This window comes from Sapajus apella, unplaced genomic scaffold, assembly GCF_009761245.1.
Source record: "Sapajus apella isolate SASKATOON/1434 unplaced genomic scaffold, GSC_monkey_1.0 scaffold1, whole genome shotgun sequence".
Lineage (NCBI taxonomy): Eukaryota > Metazoa > Chordata > Mammalia > Primates > Cebidae > Sapajus > Sapajus apella.
Genome location: NW_022436941.1, coordinates 68598902 through 68619376, shown reverse-complemented (window position 1 = coordinate 68619376; position 20475 = coordinate 68598902). Strand labels below are relative to the sequence as shown.

At 43.9% G+C, this 20475-nt stretch overlaps 1 protein-coding gene and 1 pseudogene across 4 annotated transcripts in view; both read right to left on the bottom strand.

The window, feature by feature from the left end:
- LOC116552201 (survival motor neuron protein) overlaps nt 1–5048 on the bottom strand; it is a 42045-nt gene extending 36997 nt beyond the window's left edge. For all 4 annotated transcript variants that reach the window (XM_032278848.1, XM_032278842.1, XM_032278863.1 and 1 more), the window contains exon 1: nt 4801–5048. In XM_032278848.1, coding sequence (XP_032134739.1) covers nt 4801–4881 — 81 coding nt within the window. In that variant the 5' untranslated portion in view covers nt 4882–5048. The remainder of the gene's footprint in view (nt 1–4800) is intronic.
- A 7774-nt stretch (nt 5049–12822) lies between these two features.
- Nucleotides 12823–16962, bottom strand: LOC116557553 (annotated as a pseudogene).
- Between the last annotated feature and the right edge of the window lie 3513 nt (nt 16963–20475).

The window sequence follows — 20475 nt, the reverse complement described above, 5'->3', positions numbered from 1 at the left end:
AGGCTGGTCTCAAACTTCTGGGCTCAAATGATCTGCCAGCCTTGGCAATACACTAATACTAGTCTTATACACTAATATTCATAGTGGCTCTACTTGTTAACAGTCCCAAACTGGAAAAATCCCAAATGCTTTATCCCAAATGCCCAAATGGATATAGTATAATATATACATGCAATGGGATACTGCTCAGCAATAAAATGAATGAAAATCAAAACAGCTATGCTAAGTAAAAGAAACCTGACAAAAAAATGTACTGCATCATACCATGTTTATAAAATTCTTAAAAATACAGACTAATCTATGGTGACAGAAAGTAGATCAGTGGTTGTCTGGGGATGGGACAAGGAGGGATGGGAAGGATCACAAAACAGCAATCCAACTGAGGCCACCATGCTATAAGGAAATCCAAACCAGCCCACACATTGAAACTACATAAAGAAATCTTCATGAGACTACATGAAAAAAAGAGATAGCCTGCCAATCCCTAGCTGCTCAGTCCCCAGCTACTATAGCTCTAGCAACTAAGCAGATGCAACCACGAGACAGCTGCATGATAACTGCCTAGCAAGGCCCTCACAAATTCCTGACTCACAGAAACTATGAGAAATACTAAAATGTTATTTGTTGTTTCAAGCCACTAAGTTTTGGCAGATTCATCACATAGCAACAGCAGGCAGAACGGACCATCAGAACTACCTTTGTATCTGATTCTCAGTCACTTCCAGTAGCTCAGATTTCTCAAATTATTCCCAACAACCTGCCATCTTCTACCTTCTCCTACCACTTCCTGAAAATTCTACTGTGCTATCTTAAGTAATCAACAAAATCCCACTCTTTAACCTCTGAATCATCTCTTCGTTTCTTGCTCTAAGTAAAATCTAGCTCTCCCTGAGGATGTCTTTTCCTTTGAAGCCATCTCAAATGACAGGTGTTTCTCTTCTCTCCTCCACACTCTTCATATCACTGTCCCTACCAGAGGTGTGGAGAAGAAATCTTCCCTGTTCCTTACTTGCACTTCCAGATTATGACGATTCTTCTCTAAAAATTCCCAGCTTTCAAAACCCTGACAAAAATTAGCCAGGCATGATGGTCAGCACCTGTAGTTCCAGCTACTTGGGAGGCTGAAGTGGGAGAATCATTTGGACCTGGGAAGAGGTTGTGGTGAGCTGTGATCATGCCACTGCACTCCCACCTGGGCAACAGAAAGGGACCCTGCCTCAAAAAAAAAAAAAAAAAAAAAAAAAAATCCATGTAGATGATCTCTTTAACTACCCTATATGTGCAGGTCTCTAAACTCCTCTCCACCACAATCCTGTACATCCCCCGATATGGTTTGACTCTGTTTTCCCATCCAAATCTCATCCTGAATTGTGATCCCCAGGGCTGGAGGTGGGCCTGTAGGAGGTGAATGGATCGTGTGGGTGATTTCTAATGACTTAACACCATGCCCCTAGTGCTGTCTCCTGATAAGCATTCTCACAAGATCTGGTTGTTAGAAGGTAAAACAAAACAAAACAAAGAAAGTATGTAGCACATCCCCCTTCTCTCTCTCTCTCTCCTGCTGGCCATGTGAAGACTCTGCCTGCTTCCCCTTCACCTTCCACCATGATTGTAAGTTTCCTTAGGCTTCCACAGAAGAAGCCTGTACAGTCTGCAGAACTATGAGCCAATTAAACCTCTTATCTTTATAAATACCTGGTCTCAGATATGTCTTAGTAGCAGTGCGAGAATGAACTGACACATCCCCCAATCTCAGCTACTCACTTCTTTTTTTGTTTTGTTTTTTGAGACTGAGTCTTTCTTACTCTGTCCCCAGGCTGGAGTGCAGTGGTGCGATCTTGGCTCACTGCAACCTCCACCTCCCCAGTTCAAGTGATTCTCCTGCCTCAGCTGCCCAAGTAGCTGGGACTACGGGCACGAGCCACCACACCCAGCAAATTTTTTTATTTTTAGTAGAGACGGGGTTTCACCATGTTGGCCAGGATGGTCTCAATCTCTTGACCTCGTGATCTGCCTGCTTCAGCCTCCCAAAGTGCTGGGACTACAGGCATGAGCCACCACGCCCAGCCACTACTCATTCACTTCTACAGTATTTATTTATTATAACCAATAACCAAAACCTCTTCATAAATGCAGTTTCAAGAATCTCACTCTAACCACCACCTTCTAGGCTCTGCAGCTTACTCCTATTAGTAGTTTGATGGGGACAATCATTCCACTTCACTAGGGCTGGCAATACATTGATCCTCCCACTTTTTAAACTGTCTCTCAGGGTCTTAAAGTCCTCACCTCCTTTCTTAGCCAGGTTAAATTCCATGGTCTTTGGTTCAATTCATTCACTTCAGAGGAAAAAAAAAAAAAATTCCGGGCCGGGCGTGGTGGCTCAAGCCTGTAATCCCAGCACTTTGGGAGGCCGAGGCGGGTGGATCACGAGGTCAAGAGATCGAGACCATCCTGGTCAACATGGTGAAACCCCGTCTCTACTAAAAATACAAAAAATTAGCTGGGCATGGTGGCACGTGCCTGTAATCCCAGCTACTCAGGAGGCTGAGGCAGGAGAATTGCCTGAACCCAGGAGGCGGAGGTTGCGGTGAGCCGAGATCGCGCCATTGCACCCCAGCCTGGGTAACATAAGTGAAACCCCGACTAAAAAAAAAAAAAAAAAAAGAGGAAAACCTTCCATTGTCAATCATTAAGATAACTCATTTGTACTTCCCCCCTCACTTCTTCATATCAACGTGGTAAAACTACAACCGTCTGAATTTCAACTCTCCATTTACTCTGTGGGTGTCCTCATATACGATCTTGCTATCTGGTCCCCTTCAACTCATGACCACAAATCTCTAGTAGGCCTTCATGTTGCCTAGCAACATTTCCATTGAACTGTCCTAGTCTAACCCTTGCCCCCTCTTCTAAATAACTATCTACCTGCCATCTTCTCTCTCCTCTCCCATCCTAGCATCCTAGCTGATAACCTTGCTTCTTTCACTAAGAGAACAGTAAGAATCAAGAGAACTTTCACAATCTCCTGCCATCATATCTGCCCATTCACATATCACACATGTGTAACTACATAGCTGTCAGCACAAGAACCAGCAATGTTTCCAACAAAGGCCAAATCCATCCCTTCTTACCTACCCTAGGACATTGTTCTAGCAATTCTCTTTCCGATATCAATTTTCCTATTCTTATCTTTCCTATCAATCCACAAACATGCTGAAACATGTTGCTTCCATCTTAGTGCAATGGTTCACACCAGTAATCCCGGCACTTTGGAAGGCAGAGGTGAGAGGATCCACAATTTCAAGGCTGCAGTGATTCACGATTGTCCCACTGCATCCGGGCAAAAAAGCAAGATGCCCTGTCTTAAACAGACAAACACACACACACACACACACACACACACAAACACACACACATTAAAATCCCTTTTAACTCACTTCCCCCTCCATTTATTGCCCGATTTCTCTACTCTCCATTTATAATAAAATTTCGTGGTGGCTCGCTCCTTTAGACGCAGCTACTCCAAAGGCTGAAGCAGGAGAGTCGCTTGAGGCCAAGAGATCGATGCTGCAATGACCTATGATCAGCTGCTGCACTCCAGCCTGGGCAACAGGGAGTGACCTTGTCTCTAAAAAAAAAAAAAAAACAAAACTTTTTTAAAAATAAAATTCCTTCATACGTCTACAGATGTTTTTGTTTAAGACAGGGTCTGGCAAGGCCGGGCGCCGTGGCTCAAGCCTGTAATCCCAGCACTTTGGGAGGCCGAGGCGGGTGGATCACGAGGTCAAGAGATCGAGACCATCCTGGTCAACACGGTGAAACCCTGTCTCTACTAAAAATACAAAAAATTAGCTGGGCATGGTGGCACGTGCCTGTAATCCCAGCTACTCAGGAGGCTGAGGCAGGAGAATTGCCTGAACCCAGGAGGCGGAGGTTGCGGTGAGCTGAGATCGCGCCATTGCACTCCAGCCTGGGTAACAAGAGTGAAACTCCGTCTCAAAAAAAAAAAAAAAAAAAAAAAAAGACAGGGTCTGGCTCAGTCGCCCAGGCTGGAGTGCAGTGGCACAATCACAGCTCAGAGCAGCCTCCACCTCCCTGAGCTTTCCAAGGCCTGAACCTTCCAAGTAGCTGGGACCACAGGCGGGCACCACAAAGCCCATCTAATTTTTGTATTTTTAATTTCTGTAGACTTGGAGTCACACTATGTTGCCAAGGCTGGTCAAATTTTGCCTTGAATTTCTCTTCTCCTACTCTCTCACTCCAACTTCACCCCCCGCCATACTATGCCCAAGACTGAACTCCTGAAAAATCTGCTCTACCGGCAATCTTATTCCCATCTCAGCACATCTCAGTAAAAATCAACTTTATCTTTTCAACTATTCAGGAAAACCTTCATCATCGAATCTATCTAAAAAACCTGTTGCCTCCGATTTGGAAATATATCCAGAATCCAAACACTTTTAACTCTGTTAATAACTTCTTGATCTAAAGTTTGGATAATTTTAAGAGACTCCTAACTGGTTTCCCAGCTTCACCCTGGCCTAATGCCCGCACCTCCGTCACATCCGCCAGAGAGGAGTGGACAAAATAAATTACAGCTAATGACTCGAGGCCATCAAGGCGCCGAAACTGCTCGACGAAGCTTATAGATGCGGTTCGCAGGGAAAGAAGTGGGAAAAGACGTAGGCGAACGCCGACCACAACTCCAGTGAGCGGATCCAGCTGATGCTGTCCCGCGGCTGGGAAAGAAGCGTGGTGAGAGCGCCGATACTGAGGTTACACTGATCACGATCTCACCTGGCCGGTGCCGCGCCGGAACAGCACGGAATCCTCCTGCTCCGGGACGCCGCCGCCACTGCCGCCGCTGCTCATCGCCATAGCAAACCTGCCAGTGCGCAGCGTGGAGGGGGGGCGGGGGGGAGAACCTCCCTTCTTAAACGACTTCCGCCCAAGGGGCTTCTGGGAGCGGAACAGCACGGTGGCCTGCAGGGCCACTTGTAGTAACGTCTCACGTTTTCTACGTTTGGTTATCGCCCTCCCACCTTTGTGGAGTGTTTTCTCTCAAACCTTTCATTTCACGGTGTTATATTTCCCAATCTTAATTTTATTTTATTTTATTTTTTGAGACGGAGTTTCGCTCTTGTTGCCCAGGCTGGAGTGCAGTGGCGCGTTCTCGGCTAACCGCAACCTCCGCCTCCCTGGTTCAAGCGATTCTCCTGCCTCAGCCTCTCAAGTAGCTGGAATTCCAGGCATAAGCCACCACGCCAGTTTCTTTTGTATTCTGTATTTTTAGTAGAGACAGGGTTTCTCCATGTTGGTAAGGCTGGTCTCAAACTCCCGACCTCAGACGATCCGCCCACCTCGGGCTCCCGAAATTCTGGGATTACAGGCGTGAGCCACGGCGCCCGGCATTTCTTTCTTTTTTTTTTTCTTTTGAGATGGGGTCCCACTCTGTTGCAAGAGTACAATGGCGCCATTGCCATCTCGGCTTATTGCAGCCTTGACCTCCCGAGATCAAGCCATCCTCCCGCCTCAGCCTCCCGAGTAGCTGGGATTGCAGGCACCCGCCACCACGCCCCGCTAATTTTTGTAATTTTAGTAGAGACAGGGTCTCACCATGTTGGCCAAGCCAGTCTCAAACTACTGACCTCAAGTGATCCACCCGCCTCAGCCTTCCAAAGTGCTAAGATTACACGCATGAGCCACCTTGCCCAGCGCGCGCGCGCGCGCGTGTGTGTGTGTGTGTGTGTGTATTTTTTTTTTTTCCAGCCTGTCCCCCAGGCTGGAGTGCAGTGGCAGGATCTTGGCTCACTGCAACCTCTGCCTCCCAGGTTCAAGCAATTCTTCTGCCTCAGCCTCCTGAGTAGCTGGCATTACAGGCGCCTACCACCACACGTGGCTAATTTTTATATTTTAGTGGAGTTGGGGTTTCACTGTGTTGGCCAGGCTGCTCTGGAACTCCTGACCTCAGGTGATTCACCAGCCTCAGCCTCCCAAAATGCTGGGATTACAGGTGTGAGCCATCGTGCCCGGCCTCCAGTATTCTTTATTAAGCACCTAGGGTTGCCAAATGGCTCACATATACATACGTAGTATAATTTTTTTAAGTCCACCAAAGGAACTTTGAGGGCTTTTCCCAAAATACCCTTGGCTTCTATATAGTATATAAGAAATATCTGTGGAGGAAGGGGAGAATGGGATGATGTTGGCCAAATGTACAAAATTAGTAACTATGTAGAGGCAATATGTGGAATATAATCATTTTACAATGTATATCTAAACATCAAATTGTACAACTTAAATATATACAATTTTTAGGGGTTGGTTTGGTGGCTCGTGCCTGTAATCCCAGCACTTTGGGGAGGCTGAGGTGGGTGGATCACTTGAGGTCAGGAGTTCAAGACCAGCCTGGTCAACATGGTGAAACTCCCATTTCTACTGAAAATACAAAAATTAGCCTGACGTGGTGGCAGGTGCCTGTAATCCCAGCTACTCGGGAGGCCGAGGCAGGAGAATCATTTGAACTGGGAGGTGGAGGTTGCAGTGAGCCAAGAACATGCACTGCACTCCAGCCTGGGCGACAGAATGAGACTCCATCTCAAACAAATAAATAAATATATACAATTCTTATATGTCAAGAAAGTTAAATTGTCACAAGATTAAAAATTTTTTAAAATCTCATGTCAGAAGAGTAATGTGCCAAAGGTAAGTCTCACACATAAACATGAAAACCTAATTATCGGGCATGCTGGCTCATGTCTGTAATCCCAGCACTTTGAGAGGCTGAGGTGGGCAGATCAACTGAGGTCAGGAGTTCAAAACCAGCCTGACCAACATGGTGAAACACCGTCTCTACTAAATATACAAAATTAGCCAGGCATGGTGGTGCACACCTGTAATCTCAGCTACTTGAGAGGCTGAGGCAGGAGAATTGCTTGAACCTGAGAGGCGAAGGCTACAGTGAGCCGAGGCACTCCAGCCTGGGCAATAAGAGCAAAACTCCATCTAAAAAGAAAAGAAAGAAAACCCAATTATCACACTTATGAACTATGAAAGGATCAAGATAATTTAAAAGTCAAAAAGGCTGGGCATGGTAGCTCACATCTGTAATCCCAGCAATTTGGGAGGCCGGTGGGCGGATCACAAGGTCAGGAGTTTGAGACCCGCCCAGCTAACATGATGAAACCCAGTCTCTACTAAAAATAGGAAAACTAGACAGGTGTGGTGGCACATACCTGTGATCCTAGCTACTCAGGAGGCTGTGGCAGGAGAATTGCTTGAACCCAGGAGGCAGAGGTTGCAATGAGCTGAGATCAAGCCACTGCACGCCAGCCTGTGCAACAGAGCAAGACTCTGTCTCAGGAGAAAAAAAAAGTCAAAAGAAAATGTGTATTTTTGTAAAGATTGCTTAGATTTTTCTCAGTCATAAAAATTCTCACAATTGCATTTGATGTCAAAATTTAAACAAATTACATGGATATATTCTGTGGTTAAAAAAAGAAATATAAACAAAATATGGAACCAGGTTTCTTTTTGTTTTTATTAATTTTTGAGATATAATTGACATACCATAAAATTCATTATTTTATTTTATTTATTTATTTTTGAGATGGAGTTTTGCTCTTGTTGCCCAGGCTGAAGTGTAATGGCACAATCTTGGCTCACCACAACCTCTGCCTCCCTGGGTTCAAACGATTCTCCTGCCTCAGCCTTTGAGTAGCTGGGATTACAGGCATGCACCACCATGTCCGGCTAATTTTGTATTTTTAGCAGAGAAGGGGTTTCACCATGTTGGTCAGGCTGGTCTCGAACTACTGACTTCAGGTGATCCACCTGCCTCAGCCTCCCAAAATGCTGGGATTACAGGCGCAAGCCACCGCAAATTCATTTTAGATCACACAAGTGAGTGGTAGATTGAGTAGAAACCTTAGTATATTCACAAGGTTGTACAACCATCACTACTATACAACTCCAAAGTTTAATCACCCACCAAAAAAACCTCTGTATCCTTTAGTAGTGCGCTGCCATGCCCAGGTATTTTCTGGGAGAGAACAGGGTCTCCCCGTGTTGTCCAGGCTGGTCTCAAAGTTGGAGGCTTAAGCAATCCTCCCGCTTTGGCCTCCCAAAGTGCTAGGATTACAGGTATGAGCCACTGTGCCCAGGCCTGAGTTTCTATATTTATAAAAGTTATTTCATGTGATAGACAAATTATTCAAAATATGAGATAAACTGCCAAAAGAAACCATTTCACCAGATCTGAAGGCACTTAATGTAAATGCTGAATTTAACTTCATGTACTGGAATCAGTCTTTTTGCATATGTAATTTTCATACCAAAAATCTCTCTTCAGTGACTCTTGGAAATTTCTCATGATGAAATAAAAGTTCAAATGATGCCAGGGGGCTCACACCTGTAATCCCAGCACTTTGGGAGGCTGAGGCAGGTGGATCACCTGAAGTCAGCAGTTCGAGACCAGCCTAGCTAACATGGCGGAACTGCATCTCTAAAGGTATGAAAGTCAGCCAGGCGTGGTGGTACATGCCTGTAATCTCAGTTACTAGGCTGAGGCACAAGAATCACTTGAACCTGGGAGGCAGAGGTTGCAATGAGCTGAGATGGCACCACTGCACTTCAGCCTGTGAAGCAAGACTCTGTCTCAAAAAAAAAAGGAGGGGGGGGGCCCGGTATGATGGCTCATGCCTGTAATCCTAGCACTTTCGAAGGCTGAAGTGGGGAGGATCATTTGAGCCTGGGTGTTCGAGACCAGCATGGGCAACATGGTAAGGCCCCATCTCTACAAAAATAAATTAGCAAGCTGGGCGAAGTGGCTCATACCTGTAATCTTAGCACTTTGGGAGGCCAAGGCGGAGGGATCACCTGAGGTCAGGAGTTTGAGACCAGCCTGGCCAACATGGCAAAACCCTGTCTCTACTAAAAATACAAAAATTAGCCAGGCATGGTGACGTGCGCCTGTTGTCGCAGCTACTTGGAAGGCTGAGGCAGAAGGCTCACCTGAACCCAGGAGGTGGAGGTTGCAGTAAGCCAAGATCGCACCACTGCACTCCATCCTGGGTAAGAGAGCAAGACTGTGTCTCAAAAAATAAATAAATAAATTAGCTGGGCATGGTGGTGTGGGCCTGTGATCCCAGCTACTCAGGAGGCTGAGGCAGAAGGATTACTTGAGCCCAGGAGGTCAAAGGCTGCAGTGAGCCATGTTTTTGCCACCCTGCTTCAGCCTGGGCAACACAGCAGTTTCAAAAACAAACCAAAACAACGGTAGTACCTACAGGTGAAGATTGCATATAATAAAGATTGTAAAGCAGAGAGAAAAACTGGACAGTTTACCAAAAAGAAAATCCAAATGTCCACTAGATATCTGAGAAGATGCCCAAATTCTACGGCCAAGGAATGACAATTTTATTTCATTTTTTTTTCTTTTTTGAGACACCTGTGGGACTTTATTAGATGAACAGACCCCAGCTCCAGCCACAGGCTTGGACCGGCGAGCTGGGTGTGCCCTCAGACACCCCAGCCAGGTTCTCTGTCTCTCAGCCATGGCCTGAGGTTTTCAGGGTCATAAGTATGTGCAGGGTGAGCACAGGCCGGCCACAGAAGGAAACATTGTTTAGGCCGCCCCACTGGAGTCTGGTTTTGGGAGTCCCCCAACACTTGTCTCTGCTGTGGGATATTTCTTTTTTTTTTTTATGACGGAATTTCACTTGCCACCTAGGCTGGAGTGCAATGGCGTGATCTCAGCTCACCGAAACCTCTGCCTCCCAGGTTCAAGTGATTCTCCTGCCTCAGCCTCCCCAGTAGCTGGGATTACAGGTGCACGCCACCACGCCCAGCTAGTTTTTTTTGTATTTTTAGTAGAGACAGGGTTTCACCATGTTGGCCAGGCTGGTCTTGAACTGGTGACCTCAAGTGATGCACCAGCTTTGGCCTCCCAAAGTGCTGGGATTACAGCCATGAGCTATGACGCCAAGCAGGAATTACAAATTAAAAACAAAGGTAACATTTCAGGACCTGGCATGGTGGCTCATGGCAGTAATCCCAGCACTTTGGGGGGCTGAGGCAGGCAGATTACTTGAGGTCAGGAGTTTGAGACCATCCTGGCCAACATGGTGAAATCCCGTCTCTACTAAAAATACAAAAATTAGCTGAATGTGGTTGTGGCTCCTGTAATCCTAGCTACTGGGGAGACTGAGGCAGCAGAATCACTTGAATCCAGGAGGCAGAGGTTGCAATGAGCCAAGATCATGCAAGTGCACTCCAGCCTGGGCGACAGGGCAAGACTCCATCTCAAAAAAACAAAAACAAAAAAACAAAAATTTCAGGAATATACCTGCCTTAGGTAAAAATTTTTAAAAAGTATTGGCTGGGTGTGGTGGCTCATGCCTGTAATCCAAGCACTTTGGAGGCCAAGGCGGGCGGATCACCTGAGGTCGGGGGTTCAAGACCAGCCTGACCAACATGGTGAAACCCCGTCTTATTTTTTAAAAATAAAAATAAATAAATAAATAAAAAAGTATTAACCGGGAGTGGTGGCTCACACCTGTAATCCTAGCCCTTTGGGAGGCTGAGGCAGGAGGATCCTTTGAGCCCAGGAGTTCAAGACCAACCTGGGCAACATAGGGAGAAACCGTCTCAAAAAAAAAAAAATTGTGAATAGTGTTACAATGAATAAAAAAGAAAAAAATAATTAAAAAGAAAGAAAACCCAGCCGGGCACAGTGGCCAACACCTGTAATCCCAGCACTTTGGGAGGCCAAGGTGGGCGGATCACAAGGTCAAGAGATCAAGACCATCCTGGCCAACATGGTGAAACCCCATCTCTACTAAAAATACAAAAATTAGCAGGGTGTGGAGTCGCATGCCTGTAGTCCCCGCTACTCAGGAAGCTGAGGCAGAAGAATCACTTGAACCCAGGAGGCGGAGGTTGCAGTGAGCCGAGATGTCACCACTACTCTCCAGCCTGGTGACAGGGCAAGACTCCATATCAAATAAAGAAAAAAAAAACAAACCCAGAAAAACAGCTAACATACCATTTTCCACTAGTTTGGCAAAACTATTAGGAATTAATAACATCTGATGTTAGCAAAGTATGGGGAAATAAACCTTTATCTTCTTATTGAAAATATCTGTTTATAGCCAGGCATGATCACTCATGCCTGTAATCCCAGCAATTTGGGAGGCCAAGGTGGGAGGATCCCTTAAGGCCAGGAGTTTGAGACTAGCCCAAGTAATAAAGTGATCCCATTAAAAAAAATGTCATTTAAAAAAAAAAAGAAAGAAAGAAAGACAGCTGGACACAGTGGCTCATATCTATAATCCCAGCACTTTCGAAGGCTGAGGTGGGTGGATCACTTCAGGTCAGGAGTTTGAGACCAGCCTGGCCAATGTCGTGAAACCCCGTGTCTACTAAAAATACAAAAATTAGCTGGGTGTGGTGGCGGGCACCTGTAATCTCAGTTACTCTGGAGGCTCAGGGAGGAGAATCACTTGAACCTGTAAGGCAGAAGTTGCAGTGAGCTGATATCGTGCCACCGTACTCCAGCTTAGGCAACAGAGTGAGACTCCACCTCAAAAAAAAAAAAGAAAAAAAAGAAAGAAAAAAGAAAACATCTGTTTAAAGTTTAAGACGTGTACCTGTGAAAGTTGATTACATAAATTGGGTAATTCTTGAATCACTCAACTATATCAGAGTTGAAGGGCCAGGGGGAAAAAGCACTTGGGGCACACAGCACCTGCTTCAAGAATTAAATTTTTCACAAGCCCAACTGCTGAAACAGCCTTTTGTAACCCTAAGACCAGTTTTAACTAATAGCTACTGACATGACCTGCCATAACTCTAAGACTGGTTTTACCTACCACTGTCACTCACCAATCAGAGCTTGCTAGCTCCCACAAGCTCTAGTATGAATGAGCTTTCTTCCAAAACACTATATAACACTGCTCTTTCTCATAAAACCCCCAACCTTCTCTTTATTCTCCTGATCATACCAATGATCGCCCTGGTCTGTGTATATGCGCTGAATTGCAGCTGTGGCTTACCAAATAAAATGTTTTAGAGATTTGTCTCTATGTTATATTTGGCTTTGACATAACTTTTCCCTAGGAATTCTATCTTTAAAAATCCATTCTTGGCCAGGCGAGGTGACTCACGCCTGTAATCCCAGCACTTTGGGAGGCCGGGGTGGGCGGATCACGATGTCAAGAGATCGAGACCATCTTGGCCAACATGGTGAAACTCCATCTCTACTAAAAATACAAAAATTACCCGGGTGTGGTGGCATGCACCTGTGGTCCCAGCTACTTAGGAGGCTGAGGCGGAAGAATTGCTTGAACCCAGGAAGTGGAGGTTGCAGTCAGCGGAGACTCTACTCCAGCCTGGCGACAGAACAAGACTCCGTCTCAAAAAAAAAAAAAAAAAAAAAAAATCCATTCTTATAGAAATGAAAGCACCAGTAAATGGGAATAAGTATGATAATCTACATCGCAGAATTGTTTGTAGTGGCAAAAGTTGCAAACATCCTAAGTAAGGAAATGAGTAAGGAAATGATTGGATAAATTACTATACATCTATACTAAAGTTAAATCTGTAAGTACTGAACTATAGGCATGGCAGGTTTTTTTTTCCTCTTTTTTTGTGGAGATGGGGTCGCACCCTGTTACCCAGGCTGGAGTGTAGTGGTAGTGGTGCCATCTTGGGTCACTGCAACCTCTGCCTCCTGAATTCAAGTGATCCTCCCACCTCAGCCTCCCAAGTAGCTGGGACCACAGGGACATGCCACCACACCTGGTTAATTTTTGTTTTTGGTTTCTTAATTGGTATGTTTATTAAAAATATAGACTAACGATCTCTGTGCTTAAATGTCATTGTGGTTATGTGCTGATTTCCATAAAACATAACTAATTATAAAGGACTCTTCACAAATACACTCCAGACAGAGGGGTAAACAGAAATGACTGAAAGACAGCGCCATTTCAGACATAGTTTCCTTAATTATTAATACTTGCTAGAAAATAGAGTTTGACATTATTTACAATTATACCAATACTGACAAAGGCCAACTGTCACAGGCATAAGGGCACACCATGACCATGAGACATCGTTTCAGATTTCCCAAATATTTTTGTTTTAGCTATGAATGTCAGTTACCTGAGCTAAACTTGTCCTTAACAAGCAGAATTTTTATGTCCATTCCAAGAGTCTCTTACACCTTTCTGGGCCTGTTACTTGCAGAGAGCAGTAGAAACTGTAACCAGGTTCTTCATACCATGGACATGTGATATCCAATCTTCATATGCTGTCCAATTTCTTTAAGATAAATGGAGTGACTCACAGCATGTTCACATAGATGAGAAAGTTCCGTATGGAGATCACATCCTCGTGCATCTTCTGTTTCAACTCCTCTAGGTCCAGCTTCTGGGCAAGGTCCTTCAGCCGCCATGCTATGCTCTCCCTAGTGGCCCCTCAGGCCTGGAACTTGGCTTATCCCCTCCTTACGGCTAATTTTTGTGTTTTTAGTAGAAATAGGGTTTTGCCATGTTGCCCAGGTTGGTCTCGAACTCCTGGGCACAAAGGATCCACCCACCTTGGTCTCCTAAAGTGCTCAGATTACAGGCATGAGCTGCTGTGCCTGGCCCAATGTGGCTATTATTTTTAAAAGTGCTAAATTATGGCCAGGTGCGGTGGCTCATGCCTGTAATCTCAGCACTTTGGGAGGCCGAGGTGGGTGGATCACAAGGTCAAGAGATCGAGACCATCCTGGCCAACATGGTAAAAGCCCATCTCTACTAAAAATACAAAAATTAGCTGGGCATGGTGGTGGGTGCCTGTAGTCCCAGCTACTTGGGTGGCTGAGGCAGGAGAATCGCTTGAACCAGGGAGGCGGAGGTTGCAGTGAGCCAAGATCACGCCGCTGCACTCCAGCCTGGCAACAGAACGAGACTCCATTTTTAAAAAATACATTAAGTGCTAAGTTACATCTAAGTTTCCTATTTTTGTTTAAAAAACTTCTTGTATGGCCAGGCGTGGTGGCTCGCACCTGTAATCCAAGCACTTTGGAGGCCAAGGCAGGCGGATCACCTGAGGTCGGGAGTTCAAGACCAGCCTGACCAACGTGGTAAAACCCCGTCTTAAAAAAAAAAAAAAAAAAAAAAAAAAAACTCCTTGTAGTGGATTGAATCACCAGACCCCAAAATGATACATCTGATATCCGTGAATGTAACCTATTTGGGAAAATGGTTTTTGTAGATGCAATTAAGGATTTCCACATGAGATCATCCTACTATAGAATGGAACCTAAATCCAATAATAAAAGTCATCATAAAAAGAAGGAAAGAAGATAGAAAAGAAGATCACAAAGACAAAGGTAGAGATAGGAGTTATGCTGCCATAAGCCAAGTAATACCTGGAGCCACCAGCAGCTGGAAGAGACAAGCAAGGATTCTCCCTTGGAGCCTTCAGAGGGAGTTGTGGCCCAACTGACACCTTTCTCTCAGATTTCTGGCCTCCAAAACTGTCAACAGAAATATTTCTGTTGTTTTAAGACACTAAATTTGTGGTAATTTGTCACAGCAGCTCTCGGAATCAAATATACTCCCACAGCCCTTATTTATGTGTATGTGTGTGTGTGTGTATGTTTGCATGAACACTGAGAGAAGCATACAATTATTAACAGTGGTTAACTCAGGGGAATGAGACTAGCTTACTTAAGGCTGAGAGGGTATATGTGTGTGTATATAAATTGAGTGTATTTAAATTAAGTATATGTAAGTAAATTAAGACTACAATGAGATATGTCTACCTCCCACCAATGTAGTTAAAGATAAAAGGTCTGACAATGCCTAATGCTAGTGTGGAGCAATGGAACCTTCATTTGTTGCTGGTGGTGAAATGGTATGGTCATTAAAAACAAACAAAAACAACAAAGATGCAACTGTTTGATGATACCTACTAAAAAATGTGTGTGTGTATGTATGTCTATAGACACAAATCCTATGACCCAGCAATTCCACTGCTGGGTATATATTCAATAGATAAGAGTGTTTAAGGCCATCACAAGATATGTAAAAATGTTATGGCATTATTATTCATAACAGCCCCAAAGTGGCAGCAATTCAAATGTCCATGAAATGTAGAGTAACTAAATTATGGTATATTCTTATAACAGAATGCTACACAGCAGTGAAAAAGGCTGAACTGCTGTGTAGCAGCAAAATAGAGGATTCTTGCAAACACAATGTTGAGCAAATGAAGTCAGACTCACTACAGTACACACTGTGTGATTCCATTTATATAATATTCAATAACAGGCAAAGCTAATCTATGGCGATAGTCAGATGAGAGGCATTATCTAAGACGGTGCTAGAACTGTCCTTTACTGTGATCTGAACATAGTATTTACATGCGAGTCATTGAAATATACATTCCAGATGTTGGCTGTTTATTATCATTTCACTGGGATAAATGCCCAAGGAGTTTTCAAAGGAGTGCTATTTAGAATTAACAGAAATTTAGAATTTATTGTATTTTCCCAGATTTTCTATAATGAGTAAGCGTTGCAGTTTGAGGGTTTGAAAGGTTGGTAGAGATAAAAATTGCATTAGCTGCATGATTATTTCTCACACCAGATAATTACAACCTTCATGATTTGCCATATCATGTATTTTTAAAAATACATTTTTTGTTTGTTTGTTTTAGATGGAGTCTCATTCTGTTGCCCAGGCTACAGTGCAGTGGTGTGATCTCAGTTCACTGTAACTTCCTGGGTTCAAGTGATTCTCCTGCCTCAGCCTCTTGAGTAGCTGAGATTATAGATGCCCACCACGACACCTGGCTAATTTTTATATTTAAAAATACTATTTTTGCTGGACACAGTGGCTCATGTCTGTAATCCCAGCACTTTGGGAGGCCAAGGTCGGTGGATTGCTTGAGGTCAGGAGTACAAGACCACCCTGAAAAATATGGTGAAACCCCTTCTCTACTAAAAATACAAAAGTAAGCTGTGCGCGGTGGCTCACGCCTGTAATCCCAGCATTTCGGGAGGCTGAGGCAGGAGAATCACCTGAACCTGGAAGGCAGAGGTTGCAGTGAGCCAAGATCCTGCCTTTGCAGTCCAGCCTGGGGAACAGAGCAACATTCCATCTTAAAAAAAAAAAAAAAAAAAAAAATACACACACACACACACACAATTTTTAAAATTTAGTCTTAGCTTTGCAATAATAGAAATTAAAATCTATTATTTTAGTCTACTCAGGATCTAGTCTCCCTTCTTTTTGTCAAAGAACCCTAAATTTGTTTGGGGGATGCTACAGTTTGGCTGTGTCCTCACCAAAATCTCATCCTGAATTGTAGCTCCCATAATTCCCATGTGTCATGGGAGGGACCCGGTGCGAGGTAACTGAATCATGGGGGTGGTTACCTCCATGCCGTTCTCGTGAGAGTGAGTGAGTTCTCAGGATATACAGTGGTTTCATAAGGGACTTTTCCCCTTTTGCTTGGCACTTCTCCTTCCTGCCATTATGTGAACAATGCGTTTGCTTCCCCTTCCATCATGATTGTAAGCTTCCTGAGGCCTCCCCAGCTATATACAACTGCAAATCAATTAAACCTCTTTCCTTTGTAAATTACCCAGTCTCAGGTATGTCTTTATTATCAGCATGAGAACAGACTAAGACAGGGGACCACCTATTCCTTACTAGATATAGTCTTGGTTTTACCATCAACTTGCCCTCCTGCTTAGGGAGGGTGGCTAACCCATGTAAGTTCACCTGGAGGCACTCCAAGTAACATAAAAACTAAAAATACTTGTCAGAATTTCAACCTGATATCAGCACTGTGAGAAAAAATTACCTCATAACACCTACTCTTAAAATACCTGAAACTGTTATAATTCTTGACCTTTCCAAAGCCTTGAGTCCTCAACTTTTCCATTACTCTGGAGTCTCTCATTCTTTCAAATAAGTTTTTTATCAGTAAGTTAATTAATCTGATCTTCCTTGCAACCAAGAATTCCAATATATCATGAAATCAGGTTAGATATGGTTATATTACTTCAAGTATGTATCAACCCATTTCCCGTTTGCCCTGAGAATACTCTTGCCTCTAATCCTAATGTACCATCATATACATTTCTGTTACATTAGGATTAGAGACAAGTTCTATTTAGAAATAACTCTAAGAACAGTTTGCATCTTTTATTTTCACATTGAAAATCAATTTGTTTCAGCCTCAAAGAGTGTGTTTATATAAATTTAATGAGCACTGGCAGCTGACTGCACCTTTTTTTTTCTAAACAGGAAATGGGTTAAAATACATACATAACTCTGTATGAAATATCCATTAATAAGCTATCCTAACAGCTCCCTTGAGTGGCACAAGGCTAGACCCTTTGACCAAAACAACAACAAAAAAGTATTTGACAAAAGCTTTTGTCATATGATATATGTTCATAAAAGGAAACTATTCAATAGGATTGTGTCAATTACAGCCAGGCTAGTAGGTAAATTTCTTGTAAATACAAAGGCTCAGCCAGACTGCTGCAAGGAAATGTTCCTGCCCTTATGTACCAGCAAGCAGTCATGTCCAACTGGTAAAGTAGCAAGAACAGTATGTGGAATGTGGAATGAAAAATATTTTTTGTCTTTTTTTTTTTGAGACGTAGTCTCTTTTTTTTTTCCCCTTTGAGACAGAGTCTTGTACTGTTGCCCAGGCTGGATCTCGGCTCACTGCAATCTCCACCTTCTGGGTTCAAGCATTCTTCTGCCTCAGCCTCCCAGGTAGCTGGGACTACAGGTGTGAGCCACAACGTCCAGATAATTTTTTTGTATTTTTAGTAGAGACGGGGTTTCACCATGTTGGCCAGGATGGTCTCAATCTCCTGACCTCGTGATCTGACCACCTCAGCCTCCCAAAGTGCTAGGATTACAGGCGTGAGCCACTGTGCCCAGCCCAGAGTCTCTGTTTTTAAGAAGTGAAGGTGTGGGGAAAAAAAAAAAACAAACCTGTAGTAAGTTTCACATCTTTCTGAAATTTATAGGGAAGTACATTTCAGCATACACATTGTTATTTTCCTTTTCTCAGTGACAGTTTTATGACTTGGCTATCTCTAAAGATAATATATTCCAATATGTAATTGCCATATAGCAAATACATTAGCTAATAAAGTTGTAGGACGCGGGCCAGACGTGGTAGCTCATGCCTGTAATCCTAGCACTTTGGGAGGCTGAGGCAGGTGGATCACCTGAGGCCAGGAGTTCCAGACCAGCCTGACCAATATGGTGAAACCCTGTCTCTATTAAAAATACAAAAATTAGGCAGGCCTGGTGTCTGGCACCTGTAATTCCAGCTACTCAAGAAGCTGAGACTCATTTAAACCTGGGAGGTGGAGGTTGCAGTGAGCCAAGATCCCGCCCATTGCACTCCAGCCTGGGCAAAAAAAGTGAAACTTAGTATAAAAAAAAAAAAAAAAAAAAAGGTGTAGGAGGCAATGTAATAAATGTTCTTCCTGAGCTTTGGTCCAACAGATAACTATGACTGACAATTTCATAAAAATAACAGACCAAGTATTTTTAAGTTGAGATAGAGAGTGTATGTGTGTGCGTGTTTTGAGACAAGGTCCCACTCTATCACCCAGGGTGGAGTGCAGTGGTGCAGTCTCAGCTCACTGCAGCCTCGACCTTCTGGGCTCAGGTGATCCTCCCACCTTAGCGTCCCAAGTAGCTAGGACTAAAGGCACATACCACCACACTCAGCTAATTTTTGTTTTTGTTTTTCTGGGGAGAGATGGGGTTTTGCTGTGTTGCCCAGGATGGTCTCAAACTCCTGAGCTCAAGTAATCTACCTGTCTTGGCTTCCTGAAGTGCTAGGATTACAGGTGTGAGCTACCGTGCCAGCCCATATAAAATTTTTTAAAGTTTTCAAAAAATAATTTCAGAAATCAATGTTCCCTTTTAGCCCTATTTTTAAAAACAGGCTAGAGTTTGATAAATGGATCATAATTTCTTACACATGCTACTAACAGAAGAGGCATTCAAAAATTAGTGACTGATGGCCGGGCGGGGAGGTGGGGTGGGTTGGATCACTTGAGGTAAGGAGTTCGAGACCAGCTTGGCCAAGATGGTGAAACCCCATCTCTACTAAAAATAGATTTCACCATGTTGGCCAGGGTGGTCTCAATCTCTTGACCTTATGATCCACCCGCCTCAGCCTCCCAAAGTGCTGGAATTACAGGTGAGCCACAGCATCCGGCCATAATTTTATCTTTCTTTAGCAACAAGCCCTTAGAATATCCAAACTAAATAAAGTTATTACATGAATTAACGTTACTTTTTAAAATTATTCTCCTGGGTTGGGTGTGGTGGTTCATGCCTGTAATCCCAGCACTTTGGGAAGCCGAGGTGGGCAGACCATTTAAGGTCAGGAGTTTGAGACAAGCTTGGCCAACACGATAAAACCCTGTCTCTACTAAAAATACAAAAAAATTAGCTAGGCATGGTAGTACATGCCTGTAATCCTAGCTACTTGGGAGGCTGAGGCAGGAGAACTGCTCAAACTTGGGAGGCAGAGGTTGCAGGGCCGAGATTGTGACCCTGCACTCCAGCCTGAGCAACAGGCAAGGCACCATCTAAAAAAAAAAAAAAAAAAAAAAAAAAAATTGCCGGGCACATGTAATCCAAGCACTTTGGAGGCCAAGGCGGGCAGATCACCTGAGGTCGGGAGTTCAAGACCAGCCTGACCAACATGGCGAAACCCTATCTTTAAAAAAAAGAAAAAAATTCACCTGTATTTTTGCTTAATACCCTATAATTGACCTGTTTCCCTAAATTCAACTAACTTTAGTTACCTTAACTATACCACATGGTAGTGCCATGATAGGTGTCAATATACTCTAACAACTAGATTTAATTTTCTTCCTCTTGGATAATTTTTCCACCTGCTTTGAGGAAATATCTGGTCATACTGAAGTTAAAAATCAAACCTCTTAACAATAAATTTATTTAATTAAATACCATAAAAATTAATAGAATGGGCTGGGCGAGGTGGCTCACGCCTGTAATCCCAGCACTTTGGGAGGCCGAGGCAGGCGGATCACCTGAGGTCAGGAGTTCAAGAATAGCCTGACCAACATGGTGAAATCTGTCTCTACTTAAAATACAAAAAAAAAAAAAAAAAAATTAGTTGTGCGTGGTGGCAGGCACCTGTAATCCCAGCTACTTGGGAGGCTGAGACAGAAGAGCTGCTTGAACCCGGGAGGCAGAGGTTGCAGTGAGCCGAGACTGAGCACTGCACTCCAGCCTGGCCAACAAAGACCAAAACTCCATCTTAAAAATAATAAAAGGGCCGGGTGCGGTGGCTCAAGCCTGTAATCCCAGCACTTTGGGAGGCAAGGCGGGTGGATCACGAGGTCAAGAGATCCAGACCATCCTGGTCAACATGGTGAAACCCCATCTCTACTAAAAATAA